The sequence below is a fragment of the Petaurus breviceps genome, unplaced genomic scaffold (genome assembly GCF_028583685.1).
Source record: "Petaurus breviceps papuanus isolate PSGF00001 unplaced genomic scaffold, PetGlider_PUasm1.0 90792, whole genome shotgun sequence".
NCBI lineage: Eukaryota > Metazoa > Chordata > Mammalia > Diprotodontia > Petauridae > Petaurus > Petaurus breviceps.
This window is the reverse complement of record NW_027187347.1, coordinates 4062728-4086265: the sequence shown is the minus strand read 5'-3', so window position 1 is coordinate 4086265 and position 23538 is coordinate 4062728. Positions and strand designations below refer to the sequence as shown.

The 23538-nt window shown below is 37.1% G+C and overlaps 1 protein-coding gene across 1 annotated transcript in view; it reads right to left on the bottom strand.

The window, feature by feature from the left end:
* Positions 1-23538, bottom strand: part of TRAT1 (T cell receptor associated transmembrane adaptor 1) — a 79307-nt gene that overhangs the window by 5761 nt on the left and 50008 nt on the right. The window contains exons 4-5 of the mRNA XM_069070015.1: positions 5950-6011; positions 2927-3012 (exon numbers count right to left, since the gene is read on the bottom strand). Of these exons, the coding sequence (XP_068926116.1) occupies positions 2927-3012; positions 5950-6011 (148 nt within the window). The remainder of the gene's footprint in view (positions 1-2926; positions 3013-5949; positions 6012-23538) is intronic.

Here is a 23538-nt window from a genome sequence, read left to right as displayed (position 1 = left end):
GGGGGATGATGGAAGGCAGGGAAGGTTGGGGGAGAGGGAATTTGGAAGCATACACTTTTGAAAAGGGACAGGGTCAAAGTAGAGACTAGAGCAAGTTGGGGGCGGGATAGGATGGAGGGAAATATAGTCTGTCTTTCACAATATATCCACTATGGAAATGTTTTGTGTAGCTACACATGTACAGCCTATGTTGTATTGCTTATCTTCCCAGTAAGGGTGGGTGACAAGGGAGGAATGGAAAGAATCTGGAATTCAAAGTTTTAAAATAAAATGTTTTTTAAAAAATATTATTATTATTTTTTACATGCAACTGGGAAATAAGATATATAGGCACTGGGGTATAGAGATCCATCTTGCCCTACTGGAAAGTCAGAGGGGGTATGGGGGAGGATATAGGAGAGAGCAGATTGGGGGAGGGGGTATACAGTGGGATCACTGTTTTGGGGTGGTGGGTAGGGGAAAGACAGGGAGAAAATATGTAACTCAAAATCTTGTGGAAATGAATGATATAAACTAAAAATAAACAAAATTTAATTTAAAAAAGAAGTAAAATGGATGTTTTCATTTTTGTCTAGCAGTTTAAAAAAAGGAATATTTTACCTTAAAAGTTTCCTTTATAATGTAGTAAAATTGAGATGTAACTGTTATGGCTCATTCAGAGGTTTGTCCCAAGGCAAGGTGGAACGTCTCCCTCTCTATTCCTTCACCTGCTGCCTCTGGACCACTACTGTTAAGTATTGCTTTTGTGGTGTTCTTCTACCCTTTGACATTGCTGCTACCTCTTCCCCAGGGTGGCTGGGACTTAGAGGAATGGAAAAGTTCCACCGTGAACTTTTAGGGAGGACTGCATCCCTTCTCCTTGAGAAACTGTCCTGTCATTTTCAATTCTTCCCTTAATTTTTGCAATTGAATTTGCTTTGAATGCAACAATTCCTGGCTGTGACTCTATGGTAAATCCCCTAATAATAACTAACAGCCAGCAGATGTAGCAAGGACCTGGGAATTTGGGGGAGGAGGGAATTCAGACTTGTGATATCATAGGTGTAGAAATGGTCCATTTTAGGAAACTCTCTCTACCTACTTGGATTGGAAGTTATTCTGCCTGGGACAGGAAGACAGTAAGTAACTTGCTCAGGGTCCTACAGCCAGTATGGGTCAGAAGTAGGCTCAGGTTTTCCTACCTCTAAAGTTGCTCTGTATCACAGCACTCTACTAACTCTCAATAAGCAGATTACATGGTAACAAATAAGACTATTTTTAATGTTGTGACCATTTTAATCAGATAGAACTGAGGGACTCTAAAACAATTATTTTAAATTGGCATTGCTACATTTATGGGAAGAGTACAATGGTAAGAGGAGAAATGCTAACACAGCTTCTGAAAAGCTATCATATGAAGTGTTACCTTTTTTTTCTTTAATGCCTTAAGGCTTTGCACAGGCTTCACTTGAGTAAAAACCAGATGCTGTCTGAAATACACTGGCCTTTCATGTTTACATATGCTGTGTACCAAAGACTTCATTAACTGCCATTCCAAATCCCCAGCTTATGCACCACTCAAGCATTACTGATCTGTAGTTCTAATTCAGTTGCTGTGGTCCTACTTGCAAACTGTCGGAAAAGTGCTTTAGAAAAAAAAAAGGGGGTTATTTGACCTCCCAGGATCAAACAATTGATAGGAAACCACAGTGCTGCTGAAGAACATAAGTGTTTTTTTCAAACCCAGTACTCATACTGAAATGAACACACCAAATAATACATCTATTAGTCAGAAGGCAACTTCACACTTTGCATAAGTTTAACCACATTATTTATGATTTGAGCTGTGGTTTGGTGACATATATTATTAGAAACTCATGTCTTTAGATCATTGCTAAGGTATCTGGGATTCTTAATAAAAATTCCAGGAAGGCCTATAAATTTCTGGAGGGTATGTGAAACTAAGCAGTGAGGAGAGGGGAATCCTACATCCCAGGGGAATCTTGGAAAATTCTTAGGTTCTAATTAATTTTATTAGGATGGTTAAAATGCAAACCATTGCTTTACTCACACTTTGAGTTTTTATCAAAACTTTTTCTATCCTTTCCCAGAAAATAGAAGAGATTGAAAATGGAAAGTGCTTGTGGCCATTTCTCTAGTAGGGTTTTGTTGCTATTTTATCAATGTTCCTGTTTTTCTACATCCAGGCCTGTCCTACCTGAGTGAGTGTTGTAGGTGTTTTGTTTTGTTTTTCTCCAAGGGAAAAAATGCAGAAAATAGGACCTCATTTACCTTAATGTAAAGCAAAACACAGGAAGTGGCTTCTATTGTCTTTTTTATTGATGAATCCTTGACATTAATGCTAACTATAGTTAATTAATTCACTAATTAACTATAGTTAATTAACATTAACTATACACATGTTGTTCCAAATAGTAAAAAGATTGAACTGGCTAAGTAGAGATGGAATATTTTCTATTATCCAAATTTTTCTCTTTCTCATCTTGAGACTGAAAGCTGAATTCCCTTTGCTTAGACAGTAAATCTGTCCAGGGATGGTATTGAATTGCTTGTAATTCAGGAAATTCCTAATAGAAAGCATGGATTAGATGGGTGGGCATTGTATGTGTGACCAGAATCTCCTGCTTATTTGGTTATTAATATTTAGCAATGATATAGCATTTTCCAAAGTACTTTACAAATATTATCTCATTTGATTCTCACATCCACACTGTGATTGATGTTATTATTATCCCTATTTTATAGATGAGAAAACTGAGGCAATCAAAAGTTAAATGGCTTGCCCAGGGACAGTGTCTGGAGTCAAATTTGAACTCAGGTCTTCCTAACTCCATTACCAGCTCTCTATACACTGTACCTCCTAACTGCCTTAGTAGGCCTCCATTTTCCCCTTGAACTTGTCTGTGAGACCCACAGGAAAGATTACCTGCACAGGGGAGCATTCCTGGTTTTCATTTACAGCTCTCTCAGGCCGGGCTTTCATTTGTTCATAGCAGCTTTCATCCGTAGGTCCTTGTAAGTTAAAAAGAATATAGTTAGAATGGAGACAAATGGAAATCTGTAGCTCAAATTAAAATGTGGGCTGAAAACAACATTTGCAAATAAGTCCGAAGCTCTGAATAGTACACTCTTTTTTGAGTCACCATCTCTCACCTGGTGGAGGTGAGGGAAAAAAGTGGTTCAACTTATGCAGTTCCTTCTCTAGAAAGTATCTTTCTCTGCATAGTATGTACAATGTGAAAGTGTCTTTGATCACAGAGTTAATGGTGAGAAGAAAATTAATCAACTAGAGGACAGAATCACACTAATCTATTTTTCATCCTCAATGGAAACTTCAGTGGGAAAGTAACTATAATATAGAAACCCAAAGCAGGAGAATAAAGTCTAAATATTTTGGAAAACCAATGAATTTCGCAGCATACTCATAGGATCAAAGGAGATTCAGAGAACTTGGAGGTCATTGACTCCAACTTCCTCATTTGTAGATGAGGAAAATGAGACCCAGAGAAAATGAATCATTTGTCTAGCATCTGGGGAAAGATTAGGGCCTAGGCCTTCTTGACTCATAACACTTATCTACTACTAAAGATTAGGAAGTTATATAACAACTCAGTTAAAATGTATAATTACTCTTTGATTGATTGGGTATGAACAAGAAATAAATTGAAGTTTGCAAGGCTAAAAGATAAACAATGACTTTAAGTAGTAGAAATCTATAAGCCTGAGAAAATGTGTTTACATTAAGAGATCTATCCAGTAACCATTGACAAAAGCCCCTGCCTCCCTTGAGCTTTGTCCTAAATAACCTCTCTGTGTAGCTTTGGTGAGCCAGCAAAATTTCATTCATTTCTTATTAAGGACACAAAGATATGAGAACCTTTGTTCTGACCCTTTGTCCTTTCATGCTACATCTTACAGATAATAAGATGTTACCTGATAGCTTGTGTACCCAAGTGGAAGTGCTTGGGTGGGGAAGAGAAATGGTGATAATCTTCTCTAGCAGGGACCAAGCAATCCATTCCCTATTTTGAGCCATAGAATATGAAATACATTTCCTAGAATAAGATTATACCTAATTATAAATCAACATTTTCTGAAATTTAATGTAAAACTCATGTTCCATGATGAATGAAGCAATCTCTGATCTTTGCGGGAATGACTATCAGTAGTCTTCGAATGCATAAAAGTTGGTATTGATATTGGAAAGGGTGAAACAGGCAGTAATAAACTCTATTTTGAGAGTGTCAGAATCAAGAGATCCTGGATTCAAGCCCTTTCTTTCATATATGCTAGTTTTATGACTCTGGGAAAGTTATTTAAGCTTTCAGTGCCCAGGGCAGCATTCTAAGTCTATTAAATGGCAAAACACTAGCTGATCTGCACTGATAAAGGGAGGGTTGTTACCAGTATTTCCCTTCACCAATAAAATACAGGTCTAAAATACAAATAAGTACCCACATCACAAATACATTGTTGCTTAGTCATGTTTCACCTTTCATGATCCCATTTGGAGTTTTCTTGGCAAAGATACTAGAGTGGTTTACTGTTTCCTCTTCCAGTCCATTTTACAGATGAGGAAACTGAGGCAAACAGGGTTAAGTGACTTGCCGAAGGTCACACTGTTAGTATCTGAGCCTGCTTTTTTTTTTGGAGGGGGGAAGGCAGGGCAATTTGGGGTTAAAGTGACTTGCCCAAGGTCACATGGCTAGTAAGTGTTAAGTGTTCGACCATGTTTGAACTCACATCCTCCTGACTCCAGGGCCAGTGCTCTATTCACTGCACCATCTAGCCACCCCCTGAGGCTGGATTTGAACTCAGGTCTTGGTGTTTCTACACTCTATCCCCTGTGCCATCTATCCACAGATACACTTAGTTTTCTAGCTTCTCCTAACTCATCACAGAATAGAGGAAAGAAAGGAAAATGGAAAAAAGAAGCCTTTAAAAATACAATCTAGGGGGACGGCTAGGTGGCGCAGTGAATAGAGTCCTGGAGTCAGGAGGACCTGAGTTCAAATCCTGCCTCAGACACTTAACACAAAAAAACCTAGCTGTGTGACCTTGGGCAAGTCACTTAACCCCAATTGCCCTACCTTCCCCCCTCCAAAAAGCAAAATAAAATAAAATACAATCTAGATACTTTAGAAACATAATCACAGGCAAAATATCAAAGAGACATCCACATTGTTTTATTGGTCCTGTATTAAAATTAGCATGGTGCCTAAAATCAAGAATTATAGTGTCTAGAGATAAAAGAGAAGAGAAAGATGTTCTGCTGTAATTTAGCAAATTAAAAGAACTATCTAGTACCCTCAGCAGGGGACAAGGAAAGTGCCATTGCACATGCTACCAACTTACCAACTTTTTGCCTCTCAATAGCTTTTGGAACTACGAAGTACAGGTTTTTGATGGGTTCTACTTAGGTGGTTGGAATGTGTCAGTTAGGAAAGGGTGTTGAGAACTGAACCGACTGCCCTTGGTGCCAACATAAAAGAATTATAAAGAGCTCAGCTGAAGTTAAGCTTTCCTCATCTCTGTCTACAATTAAATAGCACACAAATAGATCCTTTATTTATCAAGCATAGCCAGGAGCCAAAAGAAAACTTTCATTGTTCAGGGTTATTGTTTTTAGAAAATTTGTTGTAACCAGGGCTATGAGCATGATTTCTATGGGACACCCCTTGCACTGGAAATAGCTTTGTTACAAAGAATTTTTTTTTTGTATCAGTATTCAGTGTAACAGAATTTTTACCTGTATTCTTACCATGACTAGAGTCAAAGGTAGGCAACCCTGAAGTAGGAGGAGATTTAGCTTATGTTACAATAGTGATATTGTAAATAATATGGAGATAAATTGTCCACACAGTAGGATAATATTAATTTCCCCCTCTTCTTAGAATATATATTTACTATAAAATCCTTTTAACACAGTCACAATAAAATACAACTTACCAGAAAGCACATTATCAAGGTTACCATAAATTGGTATATCTTCAGTGTAATACTCATCATCCCTGTAATAATGAAAATGAAATTACCACATGGAATTACTGTGCAGAACAAATGCATATTTTATGTTGTTTATGCCAAGGAACAAAAAAAATAGCATTCATACATATATGGTTTTGTCACAAATTTCATTACTTGCCATTCAAGCTTTTGAAAAAAATGAAGTAAGGGAAAGAAGATTGAGAAAAATGAAATTTATTTCTGTTATTAACCATGCGGTAGTTTACGATGGTAAAAACTACTTGATGAATAGAGACGCATTGTCTCCCAATATCTCTAAAGAGTTAGGTTAGTGTCTATCATCTAACATTTTATAGTTATGAAAACCGAGGCTGAGGAGAAGAATCATTTATAATAATATCGTAGAGCAAGTTGCAGTGACTTAGGAGGTTTTGAGTTTCTAGTTCATTGCCTAACCCAGGTTCATAGAGGATTATCACTCTATTCAAATACTAGGAAGAGATACCTAATTTTAAACAGCTATCCATCTACTAATCAGGGAGGTCTGTCCTCTCTAAAAAAAAAAAAAAGGTTCCAATTTCTCACTCACACCATTTCTTTCCTGATTCCTACCTTGATCTAAACATTTGTCAGTGTTCTTCAGTCATTTTTCAGTTATATATGACTCTTCATGATTCTATTTGGGTTTTTGTTGGCAAAGATATTGGTATGGTTTACCATTTCCTTTTCCAGCTCATTTTACAGATGAGGAAACCGAGGCAAACAGGTTTAAGTGACTTGTCTAGGGTCTCACATCTAGTACAAATCTGAGGCTACATTTGCACTCAGGAAGATAAATGTTGCTAACTCCAGGCCTGACAGAGTGTCCGCTGTACCACCTAGCTGCCCAAGTATGTATACCTTCATTGTCCTAAGCATGCATACTTTAATTCTTTCGCTTTCCATCCCTGACACACCCAATACAGAGATTGTAATAGTGAAGTGTGTGATTTGTCATCAGCACCTTACTTCTCTTATTTATCATCCAAACATTTATTTAGCACTTGCTTCCTTAAATGCACTGTGATAAAGAAGTAATGTGGTACAGTGGCAAGACCACTATATTTGGAATCAGAAGGCCTGGGTTCAGTTCCCGCCTCTGATGTTTAATATACCTGAGCCTCAGTTTGGTCATTTATAAAATAAGTGGGTTGGCTCAGATGACCTATAGAAGACTAAATAGACAAAAATCTGTGATCTTGTTTCTTATTCCTGGCCCTCTTTATCCCAAACACCTTAGGCTTCTATCCCATGGGGATGGGGAAGGGTAGGGGAAAGGAACTACACATTTATATAGTACTAGAGTAGCTAGGTGCCAAAGTAGACAGAGCTCTGTACCTGGAGCCAGGAATACTCTTCTTCCTGAGTTCTTGACTCCAAATCCAGTCTCAGACACTTACTAGCTAAGTGACTCTGGGCAAGTCACTTAACCCTGTTTGCCTCAGTTTCCTCCTCTGTACAATGAGCTGGAGTAGGAAATGGCAAACCACTTCAGTATCTTTGCCAAGAAAACCCCAAATGGGATCATGAGGAATTGGACATTACTGAAACAACTCCACAACAAAAATAGTACTGAGTGGGGTACACTCTCTGCACCCTCTGTGAAGACTTCTCATAATGAGGAAAATGAAGAGAGATTATCTTGAAACCAGAAACAGACTTTTTATAAGACTGGATAGACCTGAGTCCTGGGTTTCCTAAGAAATTACACAACCCAGGACCCATCCACCCTTCCCTTGCTGTCAATCAGCCTTAAGCCCTTCAGGAATTTTAGGAATCTCTTTTAGAGACCCTTCCCCTTTCTTCACTTTGGCATTTGCCAAAAGTACAGTTGGATTGGCTATCCCCTATTTCCTTGTTCTTTATCATAGGAAGAGATTTCATGCCCACATTGTAAGCCCACCTCCCAGCCACTGGAAGATAGTGGTGGGTTTCCTTGTTCCTTATCATTAGAGGAGATATTGCACCCATACTGAAAACCTGCCTCCCAGCCAATGGGAAAAGGGATGGGGGGGGAAGCGGGGACCCTTGACTGCATTAGGGTATAAATTCTTATTCTGCCTTCCATAACACGCTTCATTCTGCTGGTTTGTACTAGGGAAGGGATGCCCTCTTCTTGCAAGAATTGAATAAAATTTCCTGTTCTTTCCTCAAGATGCCTCTGACTTTTAATTTTTGGGGGGTAGGGGATTTTGGGGTCCCCATACTCCACACAGTTTTGGGGGCTCATCCAGGATCCCCCTACCTGTGAGCAACTCCTCCCTAATTCAGTCTCGAGGCAGGTGCCCTCCAGAGACTTCTCTGGTGGTCTCTGGACTTAGGTGGGGAGTTCCGGCTCCATGTAGGTAATGTCCAGAAGAGAAGGACTTTTGGGAGGAAAAGGAACCTACAGAGAGACTCTGATGGTGTTAAAGTGAAACCAGAAACTCCAGCCAGTGGAAAGAGAGAACAGTCATGCAAACTATACTTGTATAGCCCGGGGGTAAGCAATATCTTATGGCATCCTAAAAGGGTGCCATTTAGTGAGCTTCATGGGTGACTGAAGGAGAGAGGGTGACCTCCCCATAATTCATTGGGTCTCTGACCTGGGGGAGCTAGCAACAGTCCCCAATCAAATTATATATGGGTAAAGAACAGTTCAAGCCCAACACTTCAGAGCAGAAATCTAGTAAACCAAAATATAAGGGAAAAGACAAAAAGGAAAAGAAATCTGGAAAGGATCCTGAGGTTTTGACCTGTCTGAATTAGAATTACCATCTCAGTGTACTTTGTAATGTTCTATGTCTGGTCTATCTCTGTGTGTCTGAAATGTTTACTGCTTGTGTTGGAAATATTAAGGAAAAAAACTGGGGAAGCCTTTGGAGGCTGACTTGGGGGAAAAAGAACACCCTGGTCCGGTGGGGTAATTAACAGAACAAAGGACCTCAGGGAAGTTAAAGTGAAAAGAAACAGTTTGGGTTAGGTAAGGTGAGAGCAATCTATGTGCTCTCAGGTTCATTCTTCTTTATCCACTCTCTTCCCCCATCCCACTTGAAAAGAAAGCAAATATTCAGCCCTTTACCTACAGGTGGGAGGACAATTTTTTCTAACACAGAGGGACAGGGAGAAGCCCGAAGAGAAATCAGAAGAACAAGAATAGAGGCCCCATCTCTGGGATTCCCTTCTTTCCCTACCCCCGCCCTACATTCCTCTACTGTCAGGACCTCCTGGCCCAGCCTCAGCTCCCTGGGGCTCCAGAAATTGCTAAAGCTTTCCCTCTTTGGGAAGTCCCACTGATTCAGGGGATAGGTTATGAGAATGCTCCCTTAAGCAGCACTGAAATTAGAACTTTCAGGAAAGAAATGAAGATTAAGGAAGACTAGAAGGAGAATGGGGAGAGAGGATTCAGTTCTTTTAGTATTAGTTCAATTAATTAAGCTCCCAAGGTATCTGCTTGAAGGGAAGTTAACCACACCCTGTTCAAATTCCAAAGTTTTTTTTAACCCTTTAGTTGATTGGATGAAAACTCCCAGAAGAATGGAAGCCTCCAGCAGTTTTATTTGAAGTCTCTGAAAAGAGACAGGTTATAGATTGAGACCATACAGCCATGCATCTTTTAAAAGGCCAGGAATATCGGCCTAAATATATATCTATATCTGTGTGTAGATACATGATAGATAGATAGATAGATAGATAGATAGATAGATAGATAGATAGATAGATAGATGATAGATTATTTGGATATAAATGTAGTAGTGTTCAAATTGTTCATTTAAAATTTTGGCTGTTATGAAAATGTATGCAGTGGTTTAGAGTTATAATTTATTTGCTGTGTAAAGTGGTCTGGAAATGTATTCACCCAGAATTGTTAATGAAATAGAATCAAGTTTTAAATACATAATGTTTGGGACATTGTACATTTCTAAATTATGTAATTTGGTAAAGATTATGAACTCTGTTGAGAAAAACAATTTCCTTATTATTCAGAAGCTATTAAGTAACTTAAAGTTCTTATGAACTCTGGACCAAAGTTGTGCTGTAAGGATTCCTATTTTACAGATAAGAATCCTGGGAAAAGATGAGTTATGATTTTTTTTTAGTCTGTTTCATCCAAGGATATATTTTTATATGTTAATTTGGATATATGTGAGATTTATAATATGTTGGGAATTTATATTACTCGAGGACATTTTACACCAAATTAGTGTTAAGGAATCCCATGTTTGAAAGTCTATTTTTGCTTTAAGAAAGGAGTTTTTAAGTGGAAAGGCTGAAATTGGGTGGTTATTGAATATAAACTTAAAAATGGGCATTGATTATGGTAAAGGTATAGATTGCTGTGATTTGTTATTATTACTATAACTAAAAGAAGCATAGGATATTGGCCCAGCATGTTTTAAACTGACCTGATTATAATAGGTGATTTCAAACTGCTTATAAAATTTCCCAGGAGAATAATGAATGGGGCACTCTGACCATGTGTTATAATATTTTAAAATATTATAATTTAAGAAATCATAAACTTTCAAGTTTGTCTTTGTTTAAAAGGAAGTTTCAATTAAGATTGTTTTGCTGAGATTGCTAACCAAGCTATCTGGAGTTATTGCATAAATCAAGTATTTATAAAAATATGCAGGTGAAAAGTAATTATTGGTAATTATGTGAAGAAAAGACCCTGTGAATCCTCTTGTAAGTTTTGTAAAACCTAGAATTGTCAATGTATTTGGACAGGAGGGGTTGGGTGCCCCTGGAAACAATCACCCTGATCAATATTTGGCCACTGGACCCAGATGGCTCTGGAGGAGAAAGTGAGGCTGGTGACCTTCCACAGCCCTCCCTCAAGTCATGTCATCATCTCCCTGATGTCATGGTCTTCTTTGAGAATGATGGACAAACTACACACAACAACCACAATCACAAGACCTTTCAGTAGACTTGATCACCAATCAGTTATAATGTGCATTTTGTGTGTTTATTTAGAAAATAATATAATCACTATGACTTTATCTCTGTTCTACAACAAATGAAACATGTACAAACATTTATTTTTATTTAATGCCCTCCAATTGCACCAGAGGCTACTAATGCCTCCTGGATCATTTCATTGCCCCGGGGGTGGGGGAAAGCTGTATCACCCACCTTGGGAACCTATGAATTATACCATGTAAAGTTCACTGCTTAAGGTTTTCAGGACCTTTGATGTGTACTACTTTCCTGGTTTTGGCAATTTGGGCTAACACAAACAAAGTACTTATTTTTTCACTTGAGGTATATCAATCCTTGGTAGAAGTAATAAAAAAAAAAAAGATAAAATAGATCATTTCAATTTCATGAAACTGAAAATTTTTTGTAGTAACAATTAATGCAGGGGTGGCTAGGTGGTGCAGTAGGGCCAGCTAGGTGATGCAGTGAGTAAAGCACCAGCCCTGGAATTGGGAGGACCCGAGTTCAGTCCCCGCCTCAGACAGACACTTAATACCCATACAAAAAAACTAGCCATGTAACCTTGGGCAAGTTACTTAACCCCAATTGCTCTCCAAAAGGCAAGAAAAGAAAAAAAAACACAATTAATGCAACTAGAATAAGAAACGAAGCTATCAATTGGGTATATGGTCATATATGGGTCTTTATATCACAATCATTTCCTAATAGATAAGTGGCCAAATGATTTAAACAATTTAAAAAAGAATTGTAAGCTATTATTATCCATATGAAATACATCACTAATAATAGAAATGCAAATCAAAACAACTGTGAGGTTTTACCTCATGCCCAAATTGGTGCTTATGTGATAAAAAAAGGGAAAATGCTAAGAAAAATTACGATAGAAGGAAGTATAACAATCTTGATGTGACTTTGCCAGATCTATAAAAGGGGAACAAGTATGTTAGTAGATGTTCAAATATTTTTTGAACTCTAAAAGAATTAATATCTCTACAAGGTGTCATGCATAGAATAATGCCTGAGTTTTTCCATCTGTAAATTAAGGAATATAATTTATCTTGTGAGTCTGTCATGAGAACCAAGTGATTTTATATGAGTAAACATGTTTTGTAAACTGTCATGTTTAAATATAACATATTTTTAATGTAGTGTTATTATGCATAGTATGAAATTTCCATATATTTTGGTCTATTTCTAAATAGATGAATTACAGGATTGTAGGTTTAGAACTGATGATACTTCAGGGATCATCCAGTGCAACTCACTCATTTTACATTAGAAGAAACTGAGGCAAGGAAAGGTTAGGTGACATGCCCAAGGTTGCATATGTTAGCAAAGAGACAATTTGAATCCAGGTCCTCTGACTCTAAAAACAACACTTTGTCTATTGTGCCAGATTAAACAACTAAATGACATGGTGATATCCCTAAGATTCTAAAAGAAAAAGAAGAAAGGTGCTATGCATTGGTCAGGACACTAAGGAGGATTTTATAGGAAAATATGAATAAAAGTCACATAAGATGAAAAAATGTGGAGGGGTTGTACTCTGTATGCCTGGAGGGAATATCTACACTGATGAACTCATAGGAATTATTATACATAGATTATTGTAATGGTAATAGAAATTTGAAGAACTTCTCTGCCCCTTAATAAGCCTAAGGGAATTTGAAGAGTTTCCCTGTTTTGAAGATATACCCTGCCCCCTAATAGACTGAATGTAATCACATGGAGACTGTGGTAGGAAGAATTTGTTGAAAGGTGGAGCAGAACTCCCAGGAAGCTAGGAGTCTGAGCAGCAAGACTGGAGGGAGGAGATGGAGCGTCTGAGGGAGACAGGCTTATGAGCAAATGTTGGTTTGTGGAAAGCTAAAAGGATGCTGTGGCTCTCTGTGCTATTATGGTTTATTAACTTCTTTGCTACTGTGATGGAATCGGCTTACTGGTTTTGGGATTCAGTTTTCTGGTGTCTGAATAAATGTTTTTGCTTCTATGTGGAGAGTCTGTTATATTTTGTGATCAAACACTATGTCAGCATATTTATAGTCATGTCAGTTCTGTAATATTGCATTGATGCTACAGTTGTGAAGGAATACTTGATCTTAATGGAACCTCTCCAACATAGGTTTAGTGTGGGGAACCTATGGCCTTGAGGCCAAATGTGGTCTTCTAGGTCCTTGGATGTGGCCTTTTTACTGAGTCCAAGTTTTACAGAACAAATTATTTTAGTAAGAGAATTTGTTCAGTGAAGTTTGTATTCAGTTAAAGGGCTGCACTTGAGGACCTAGAAGGCCACAGTATCCCAACCCCTTCCAAGCCCACACCAACTCAGTAGGGAGGAGCTCTTTTTAGTTTGCTTCTTTGGTTTTTTTTTGCTTTTCTTTTTTGGAGGGGGGAGGATAGAGCCATTGGGGTTAAGTGATTTGCCCAAGGTCACATGGCTAGTTTTTGTATTAAGTGTCTGAGGCCGGATTTGAACTCATGTCCTCCTGACTCCAGGGCCAGTGCTCTATTCACTGTGCCACTTAACCACTCCAGCTTGTTTTTTTTTATTAAATTTTTTTCAATTAACAAAAATTTATTTTATCTTTCTTCCACCTCCTCTACCACAGAAAAAGAAAAAGAAAATCTTTATAGACAATATGCAAAATCAAGCAAAATAAACTCTCACACTGACCATTTTCCATTCTATAGGAATAAATGAAATATTTATTAAGCACTTATTTACTTACTTAGCATTATGCTAAGCACTGGAGATACTGTACCCTGAGTTTCTCACATCTCAGTCAGGAGCTTCATTGTCAGTCCTCTGGAAGTATGACTATTCATTGCATTGGTCAGAAGTCTTAAGCCTTTCAAAGTTATTTGTTTTTACAGTTATTGTTATAGTATGAATTGTTCATTGTATTCTTCTCACTTCACTCTTCATCAGTTCATTCAAGTCTTCCAGATTTCTCTGGATCCATCCCTCTTATCCTTTCTTATGGCAAGATAGTTTTCTATTACATTCATATGCAATGATTTATTCAGTTATTCAATTGATGAGAACTCCTTTAGTTTCCAATTCTTTGCCACTACTGTTGTAAGGTAACCTAAATCACATGGCACCTGATTTGGAGCCCACAATTAAGCCACCATTAAGCCCCTTTTTATTTGTCTTTGTCTTTATCCTAAATTCTGTAACTGCTTGTAACAGCTTAAAGGCATAGTCCTGGGTCAGAGTTACCCAAGGCATAGTCCCCTGCTCCCTTATCTTTTCTTAAGTTAGAACTTCCCTAAATTAGTAAACCTTGAAACAGCAGCATGTATAAGGATTATGGTGCAAACCTGTATAGAGATCATGGGGCAAGTCTATCCCATGCAAGAGACCACCCTGTTCCAGGATGCTGACCAAGCAAGGTCCCCCACACCCTTCACCCAGAACATGACTTTGACCTGTTCCATGACCCTACCCTGTTCGGGGAATTCCACTGCCCCTGTGCCCTCCACCCTGTTCTAGGAAGGGTTGTAGCAATCAGATTGAAAGGTTAGAGAGGATTTGAGCAAAATTCCAACTAGTTCTACAAAATTACTAGATCAGTTTACAGCTTTAACAACAGTGCATTAATGTGCTGTTTTTCTGTAGACATTCCAATATTTGTCATTTCCCTGATTGGTCAGCTTTGCCAAGCTGATTGCCAACTTTGCCAAATCCAAGGTAGAACCTCTGATTTGTTTTCATTTTCATTTCTTCAAATGTTAGTGATTTGGAGCATTATTTTTCATAATATAAGTCAGATATAAGATACAAATAGCTTATATTTCCTTTTTTAAAACTCTTGTTCATATCCTTTGACCATTTATCAGTTTGGGAATGGCTCTAGTTCTTATAAATTTGAATAAGTTCCATATATATATATATATATATATATATATATATATGAAATCTTGGAAATGAGACCTTTATCAAAGAAACTTGCTACAAAGATTGTTTTTAGTCACTTGTTTCAATTTTAATTTTAGCTGCATTTGGCTTTGTAGAAAAACTTGTTAATTTTATGTCATTGAAATAATCCATTTTTATCTTCTGTGCTAGGATGGCTAGATGAATAGAATGCCTGGTCTGGAATACAGACTCATCTTCCTGAGTCCAAATCTGGCCTCAGACATTTACTAACTGTGTGACCCCAGGCAAGTCACTTAACCCTATTTGCATCAATTTCCTCATCTGTAAAAATGAGCTAGATAAGGAAATGGCAAACCACATCAGTATCTTTGCCAGAAAATCCCAAATGGGATCATAGACTCAGACACGACTGAAATGACTAAAAAACAACAAGAAATCTTCTGTGATCCTCTTTTCTACTTGTTTGGTCATGAATTGGTCTTCTGTGTGTGTGTGTCCATCTGTCTATCTATCTAAGAGTAATTCATTTTTTTGTTTCTCTAATTTGTTTATGATGTTACCCTTCATGGCTAAGTGATGTATCCATTTGGAATTTATTTTGGTGTCAAGTGTGAAAAGTTAGTCTATACCTTCCAATTTTCCCAGCAGTTTTTATTGAAGAGTAGCTGGCATCTTAGAGTTTATTAAATGCTAATCTGTTCTGTTAATTTGTTTCTATGTGTTGTATATTTAATCTTAAATATTAATTTTTAATATTTAATTAATTAATATTAAATGTTAATCAATTAAATATTGATTGATTTTCTATATCTTCACCAGTAACTGGTTTGATGCTTACTACTTACTGTAGTATGGTTTGAGATCTGGTCCTGCTAGCCCTTCCCCACCTTTTCTTCCCATTTTTAATCATTATTTCACTTGAGATTTTTGTCATTTTTTGTTCCTCCAGAGGAATTTCATCATTAGTTTTTCCTAGTTTTATAAAATACTTATTGGTAGATTGATCCATATAGCACAGAATACATAAACTAATTTAGATAGTATTGTCATCTTTATTATTATTGCTTGACCTACTCATGAGCAATTACTATTTCTCCAATTATTTGGGTCTATCTTTATTTCTATTAATAGCGTTTTGCAATTGTATTCACAGTTACTGATTATATTTTATAGCTAAAGCATTTGGGATACAGATCTTGTATCTTATTGTATCCCAACTATCTTATACTATCTGTAGTTATTTTAAATGGAATTTCTCATTCTATCTCTTTCTAATTGGTTTTGTTGGTACTATACAAAAAGGTCATTGATATGTGAATTGATTTCATATTCAGCAATTTTGCTGAAGTTGTTAATTGTTTCAATTAATTTTTGTTACTCTCTATGCTTAAGTAAACTATCTTATCACTTACAAAAAGTGACAATTCTGTTTTCTCTTTACCTGTAAATACTCCCCCAATTTCTTGTTCTTGTCTTACTGCTATAGCATTATCATTGGCAATGAACATCTTTGCTTTACCCCTAATCTTATTCGAAAGACCTTTAATTTATCCCCATTACATATAATACTGGCTTGTTTTTAGATAAATATTATTAGCTATATTAAGGAAAGTTCTATTTGTTCATGTTTCCTAATGTTTTTTAACAGGAAAGGATGTTGTATTTTATCAAATTTTTATCTAACCCATTGATGTAATCATATGATTTTCGTTGTTCTTGCTCTTAGTTTGGTCTACCAACCACACAGTCCTGGCATAGATACAGCATGGTCATCAAATAAAATCTTTGTTATAGGTTGCTAGTAGCTTCTTTGCTAATATTTTATTTTAAATGTTTATGTCAATGTTCATTAGAGATATTAGTCTAAAGTTTTCTACAAGGGATTTGTAGGATTTCATTTCCTTTTTTCCAACAGTTTATATAATATTCTAATTAATTATTCTTTGAATGTTTGATGGAATTTTCTTATAAATTCATTTGTTCATTGGGTATTATTTTTCCTTGTATATCATTTATGGCTTGTTCCATTTCTTTTTCAGAGGTTGCATTATTTAAGTTCTTTATTCCTTATTCTGTTATTTAAGATATATATATATATAATATTTTAATGGTTCATCAAAATAGTCTACAATGAATTATTCTATTTCTTCTTTATTTGCTGTGAAATCTTTTTGTCTGTTTTTTTGGTATGGATACTTTGTTTTCCCTTTTTTTAAATCAAAATTGCTAATGATGTAGCTATTTTTTTATAAATAGCTCCCAATTTTATATATTAATTGAATGTTTTCCTTTTAATATTTTAAAATTTATTTGATTTTCAGAATTTTCAATTTGTATTTAATTAGATTTTTTTTAGTTTGTTAGTTTGCTGGGTGGATTTTTTTTAATTATATGCCCAATTTAGTGACTTTGCCCCCCATTTGTTGATTTAAATGTTTAGAGATATACATTTTCCTTTTAAGACTTTGGCTGCATCCCAACAATTTTCATGTGTCATCTTATTGTCATCATCATTAATGAAGTTATTTATTGTTTCTTCAATTTGTCATTTGACCTACTAATTATTCAGGATTAATTTTTTTCTCTAATATTAACCTTTTATTCAATGATCCTTTCTTAAATATAATTTTCACTGCATTGTCATCAGCAAAAAATATATTTAATATTTCTGCTTTTCTGATTTTTTGAAGCTTTTATTCTTCAATACATGACATAATCATTTTCTGTATAGGTGCCATGCAGAGTTGAGAAATAGCTATACTGTCTAAAAATTCCATTCAATATTCACCAGAGGTCTAACATTTTTAATTTTTATAAAATTCTAGTCAGGACTTTGATTTCTTTCCTTTTGTTTTTGTTAGATTTGTCTAAGTCTTAACAATGTACCACAAGGTCTTCCCAACTATTATGTTCTTACTGTCTATTTCTCCTCATAACTCATTTTAGTTTTTCCTTTAAGTATTTAGATTATATGCCATTTGGTACACATATGTGAAGTACTGATATTAATTCAGTGCCTACGTTACATTTCATCATAATATAGTTTCCCTATTTATCTCTCTGAATCAAATTTGGTTTTGCTATTGCCTATCTGAGATCATGTTTGCCCTTCTTGCTTCTTTTTTTAAAAATTCTGCAGAAGTATAGTAGATTTTGTGCCAGCCTCTTATTTTGCCTCTGTTTCAATCTTTGTTTCAAATGTTTTCCTCATAAACAACATATTGGAGCTGCTCTTCTTCAGAGAAAGCTCTAAGTTATTATATTCCTGTGAAGCCTTGGTGCAGTGATCATGTGATATACAAACTCGGAAAAGGAAACAAAGCATCTTTTCAGTATAAACAAAGGAAGTAAGAGATTGAACCCATATACTAGTTACATATGGAATGGTGGTGGCTGATGATGGTAAATAAGGAGAAACTATAGATCATGTTTCACATAATGAAAAACCATGATACCCAATGGACAGATAAAGCTGTGATTCAAGATCTTCCCCAGACTGAGGAGACCTCTGCCTGTATTGAGGGGGTAGAAGGGAGACCAGAGACTTCCTCTTGCCTGATAATGTGGTTGCTGGAAGACAACAGAGTTCATCAGAGGTCACTGATCCTGACTCAATGCCCAGGTACAGTAATAGTCATCCTGGACTATTGAAGGACTCGAAATTGAGACTACTAGTCGGTGACTTTGAAGATGTTGAGGATATAATACCCAGAGGTGTGTAGGTGACAGTTTACAGAGTTCTGGATGTGGAATCAGGAAGACCTGTGTTCAAATTCTACTTCAGTCACTCACTGGGGTGTGACCTGGGCAAGTTACTTAAACTTCTACCTGTCTCAATTTCCTCATCTGTAAATAATAGCAGTTGTTTTCCAGCATTCTGGGGAGGATCAAATGAGATAATGTATGTAAAGTGTTACATAAATGGTAGCTATTATAACACTAACAATAGATTACCACTGAAATGTTGGCGTTATCTATTCAGGCAATTGCTCCGTGTTTAATAAGAGATGAGGTTATTTACTCTTATAAGTATTTGTATAATAACCACAAGAATAAGATTTTCAAAATCAAGCCTAAAGCACGGGCATCGCTCATGCTGATATAAACAACTGTTTCCCTGTCAGCACAGGGTTAACAGTGGGATGTAAAGTAGTCCCTGATAGCACAGTTTTGTTGTTGGTTTTTTTTTGCCAAGCAGTTCAAGTAGCAAACAGTGAACGATTTTTAATAAGGCACAATCTATCCTAAAGATAGCAGATGCAACCTGCAAATGATAAATCATACCCAAATATGAACATCATTTCATTCCCTACAAATGAAAATAAGATGTGATTTATAATGCAGTGCCCTGAGTATACATGCACGTCTCTGATGATTAATCATCCCAAATAAGCAATTATTCAGAAAAAGTCGCCCAACCAGCAAGTTAAAAAAAATTATTTTGCTTCCCAATGCCAAAAAAAGTTCCTGGGCTATTGCAAGCATTACTACTATTTCTACTTTTTGAAATATGGTTGGTGTTTTTACATGGAGAACTGATTAATTTTTCAAAATAATCACACCAATGAGCCAATGATGGAAAGGTTAGGGTACCCCTGGCATTTGGGCCAGATCCAAAATTGAATCACTGCCTGATTTTTACTAAGCTTTCTCCTGAAAAACCATATTTCCTTGGTCACATTGGCGTAGGCTAGAAAATACTTTGTGACCCTATTCAATCAATAAACCAATAAATATTTGTTAAGTTCTTTCTATGTAATACACGCTATGCTAGGTGAGCAAAAACAATAAAGAAATAATCCCTGCTCTACAAGGGTTTACGTTTTATTGGGGGAGACAACATATGTTGGTATTTTCAAATAAATACATAATGCAAGCTATCTTTTGGGGGGGAGGCACTAGTATCTCTGGAGATCAGGAAAGGCAATGAGCTGTTGTACTTATCCCATCCATAGTAGTTTCCTCAAGTATGCTTAACACTTGAACTCTTGAAGACCCTTGAATCAAGAAATAAAATTCAAGGGTCTTCTTTGTGATAGGCACCATCTCAGGCACTTGGATTACGAAGGAGAAAATGAGACAGCCCCTGCCCTCAAGGAGCTGTCGTTCTGTCAGAGGAAACAATATGATTCCCAATATAAATCAATACATACACACGTGTGTGCATGTACGTGTGTGTGTGTTTATATCAAAAATACAAAATATATGTAAGGGAGATGCAACAGCAATTTTGGGGAATTAAGAGAGAACTCATGTAGAAAGCGGCAGTTGACTTGAGCTTTGAAAGAAGCTAAAGATTCTGAACTGGATAGAGGTGAATGTGGAGCACATTCTAGGATAGGAGAAAAAGTCTGTGTAAAGTCTGCCAAACCATAGTTCACAAACATTTATTAGGTACCTACTGTGTACGAGACACTGAGGATACAAAAAAAAAAGAAACAAAAAGGTGGAGGATAAAAGACAACCAATGTTCTCAAGGAACTAAGTCTTAATAGGACAGACAAATGCAAACTATATATAAACAAAATATATACAATATAAATTAAAGATAATCAACAGAGATAAGGTACTTACACTAAAAGAGATAGAGAAAAACTTCTTATAAAAGATGGGATTTTAGCTGGGACCTGAAGGAAACCAGCAAAGCTAGGAGGCAAAAATGAAGAGGGTGAGAATTACAGGTACAGGGGACAAAAGCTAATGAAAATGCCTACAGATGAGAAATGGAGTGTCTAGTGCAAAGAATAGAAAGGAGGCCAGTATTACTGGGTCTTAAATAACATGGGAGATAGGGCCAGCTAATGAAAGACTTTAAAAGCCAAACAGGATTTTATATTTGATACTGGAGGTAATAGAGAGCCACAGTAACTTAGTGAATGGGAATGAGATGATATGGGCAAACTTGCATTTTAGGAAGATCACTTTGACAGCTGATTGGAAAATGGACTGGAATAGGAAGAAACTTGAGTGAAGGAGACAAACCAGGAGACTTTTATAATAGTGTAGGCATAGGTAATGAGGGCTTGCTGGTGGTAGTGTCAGAAGAGAGAAGAGGGAATATGTGAGAGATGTTACAAAAATAAAATCAATAGGCCTTGGCAACAGATTGAATACAGAGGTGAGAGTCAGAAGTTGAGGATGATGCCTAGTTTGTGAGCCTGGAAGGATGGAAGCATCCTTAACAGTAAGAGAAGTTAAGAAGAAGGAAGGGTTTGGGGGAAAAGATAATGATTTCAGTTTTGGACATGTAGAGTTTTAATGTCTGCAAGATATCCAGTTTCAGATGCCCTATAACCGGTAGGAGATGGGAGTCTGGAGGTAGGAGAGAGTTTAGGGCTGTATAAGTCAATCTGAGAATCATCAGCATGGAGATGATAATTGAATCTTATAGAGTTGATGAGATCATCAAAAGTGAAATTGTATAGAAGAAGAGAAAAGGTCCCAGGACAGAGTCCTGGTGTAATGGCAAGCAAAGAAGCACTTAGCACCTTGTTTCAGCTACTTAAGTATTTAGCATCTTGTTTGAGCCTCTTGTTATTTGAAGGTGAGAGAAACTTTCTGGCAACAGGAAGGGTAGGGCAAGAAGGAGAACCCCCATATAAAAGGAGGAGCACAAACTGGTACAGAACAGAACTGAGAAGGAGAAAACTTGTGGTGTCTGGTACTCTGTTTGTTCTGTCTGTGTTGATTTGTGTGTGATACTTTGTACAGAAGCCCTGGTACTATACTGATGATTTGTGTTGATTTCTCACACCTTATTTGTGGCTCTATGTTGATTTCACAGGCAGATAGTGAATTGATTATGGTGCCGGCCATGTGAATGAATGTTGTTTTGGCTCTGTTAAGCTTTGTCTTCCCAGAAAAAGAAAATGCAAAGGACTTGAGGTGGACTAGACACTGAGCTTCAATATGGAATGGGAACTGGACAAGTAACTGGATGAGGAGCTGGATAAGGAGAGCTACCTGCCTGTAAATCCAGGTGATGGTTGGATGAATTCAGGCAAGAGCTGGACCCATGGAGGTCCCTTCCAGATCTAAATCCTTTGTTCTATGAACCTTTGATCCTAGGCTCAGTTTGAGGGTAAAAGCAAGGGAAAGAAAGGGGAGAGTCAGAAAAATAGACAGAGAAATGGGAGAACCCAAGCCTAGTGGTTAGATTAGTGTTAGCTCAAGGATAAACAGCCTTTTTTTTGGACCCATGGAATGATAAATTTTAAGATCATAGCTTTAAAGCTCAAAGGAAGCTTGAAGCTTATCTATTCCAATCTCTTCATTTTGCAAACAAGGTAACAAAGGAAGGCACAGGAATGACTTGCTTTGTAGTTCATCTGAATTCTGGGCATCACTGGCTTTTGAAATTCTGATAGCCCTTTAGCAAATTAAAACATTTTTCCCTTTTGCATTTTGGCAAAAAGATTTTCTGATTTTATATTGAATTCAAGGTTTACATAACTTGTGACTCAGAACCAGAACTCTGAGTTCATGTGAGCCAGGGTTACAGTTAAAGACCTCTCAGTAATGATAATCTCTACAGTACATCATTTTGTCACTCCCCAGGACAGCCTTGAAAACATCTGAGTTTAGCTGGTTTTTAGCTTCCCAGTAGAGACTTTCAATTCCCTTGCATGAATTAGGCTAACAATAAACATTTAAACATAGCACAGAATAAGAAAAGAACATAAAAAAGACTTAAATCCTGTTATCAAAGGAATCACCTTCATAGGATGCCTTCCACAGTGGTCCATTTCTTTCTCCCCAATCACAGTCCCCACCAAAAATATGGTATCATATGGTCAAAGCCTCTGACTTAGAGACTATTATTGTGAGTCTCTGACAAAGCTCAGCTTCATTTGCCATTCTCATCTCTGAGGTCAATTCTTTCTCTTCCTCTAGCATCCGTGGCTTTGGCTCTTATCTCTGGTAAACTACACCTTTTCCTCTTACTCTGATGTCTGCTGCCTTTACTCAGTATCTTGTTTACCACATCACCACTGTCTCTCACCATGACCTCACTTCCCGAAGCTCTCAGCTTACTCCAAGAGCTCATGGCTCACCTGGTGACTGCTGCTTCAACCAAGAGGTCCAATATACCCCTTCTGGTTGCTTATCCCCAGCAGTCCCTGCTCAGGGCTTCTCTTATGAATGTATCCTCAGAGGCTTTTATGTCTTGTTGGCTTCTTATGATATGAATCAACTCAACACTTATTTTTGAAAATAAAATCCTGATGATCTGACACAAAATTTTGGAACTAGATAAACTTATAAACAACATGTTGTACCTGTCCTTTATTTATAAAATAAAACAAAATAAAACTGAGGTCCAGAGAGGTTCAATAATTTGCCCAAGGATTGTAACACCAAGCTGTAAGGGTTATGGGATTTAAAGATCTCCCATGCCCCATGGACGTGCTGACATAGCAGAGCAAGAGAAAGTGAAAAGCCGAGCTAACGGTCCTGCGGTTGGCAGTTGGCGGCGGTTGCCTTTTTTTTTTTTTTGAGTTAGGACCCCTGCGGAGCACTGCCAGCAGCTGGACCTGCTGGGAGCAGGACTTTCTGCTAAGGACTCCTGCTGAGGACTGCCAGGGGCCGGAGCTGCTGGGAGCGTACTTCCAGGACACTGGGTGGTTGCTGTGAGTGGGGAGAGGAGGACCTTTGCCTGAGGTAGCCTGTTCTGTTTTAAAGGCTTGAAAATGTGGGTGCTTTCTACTTTATCTACCTGTGCCAAT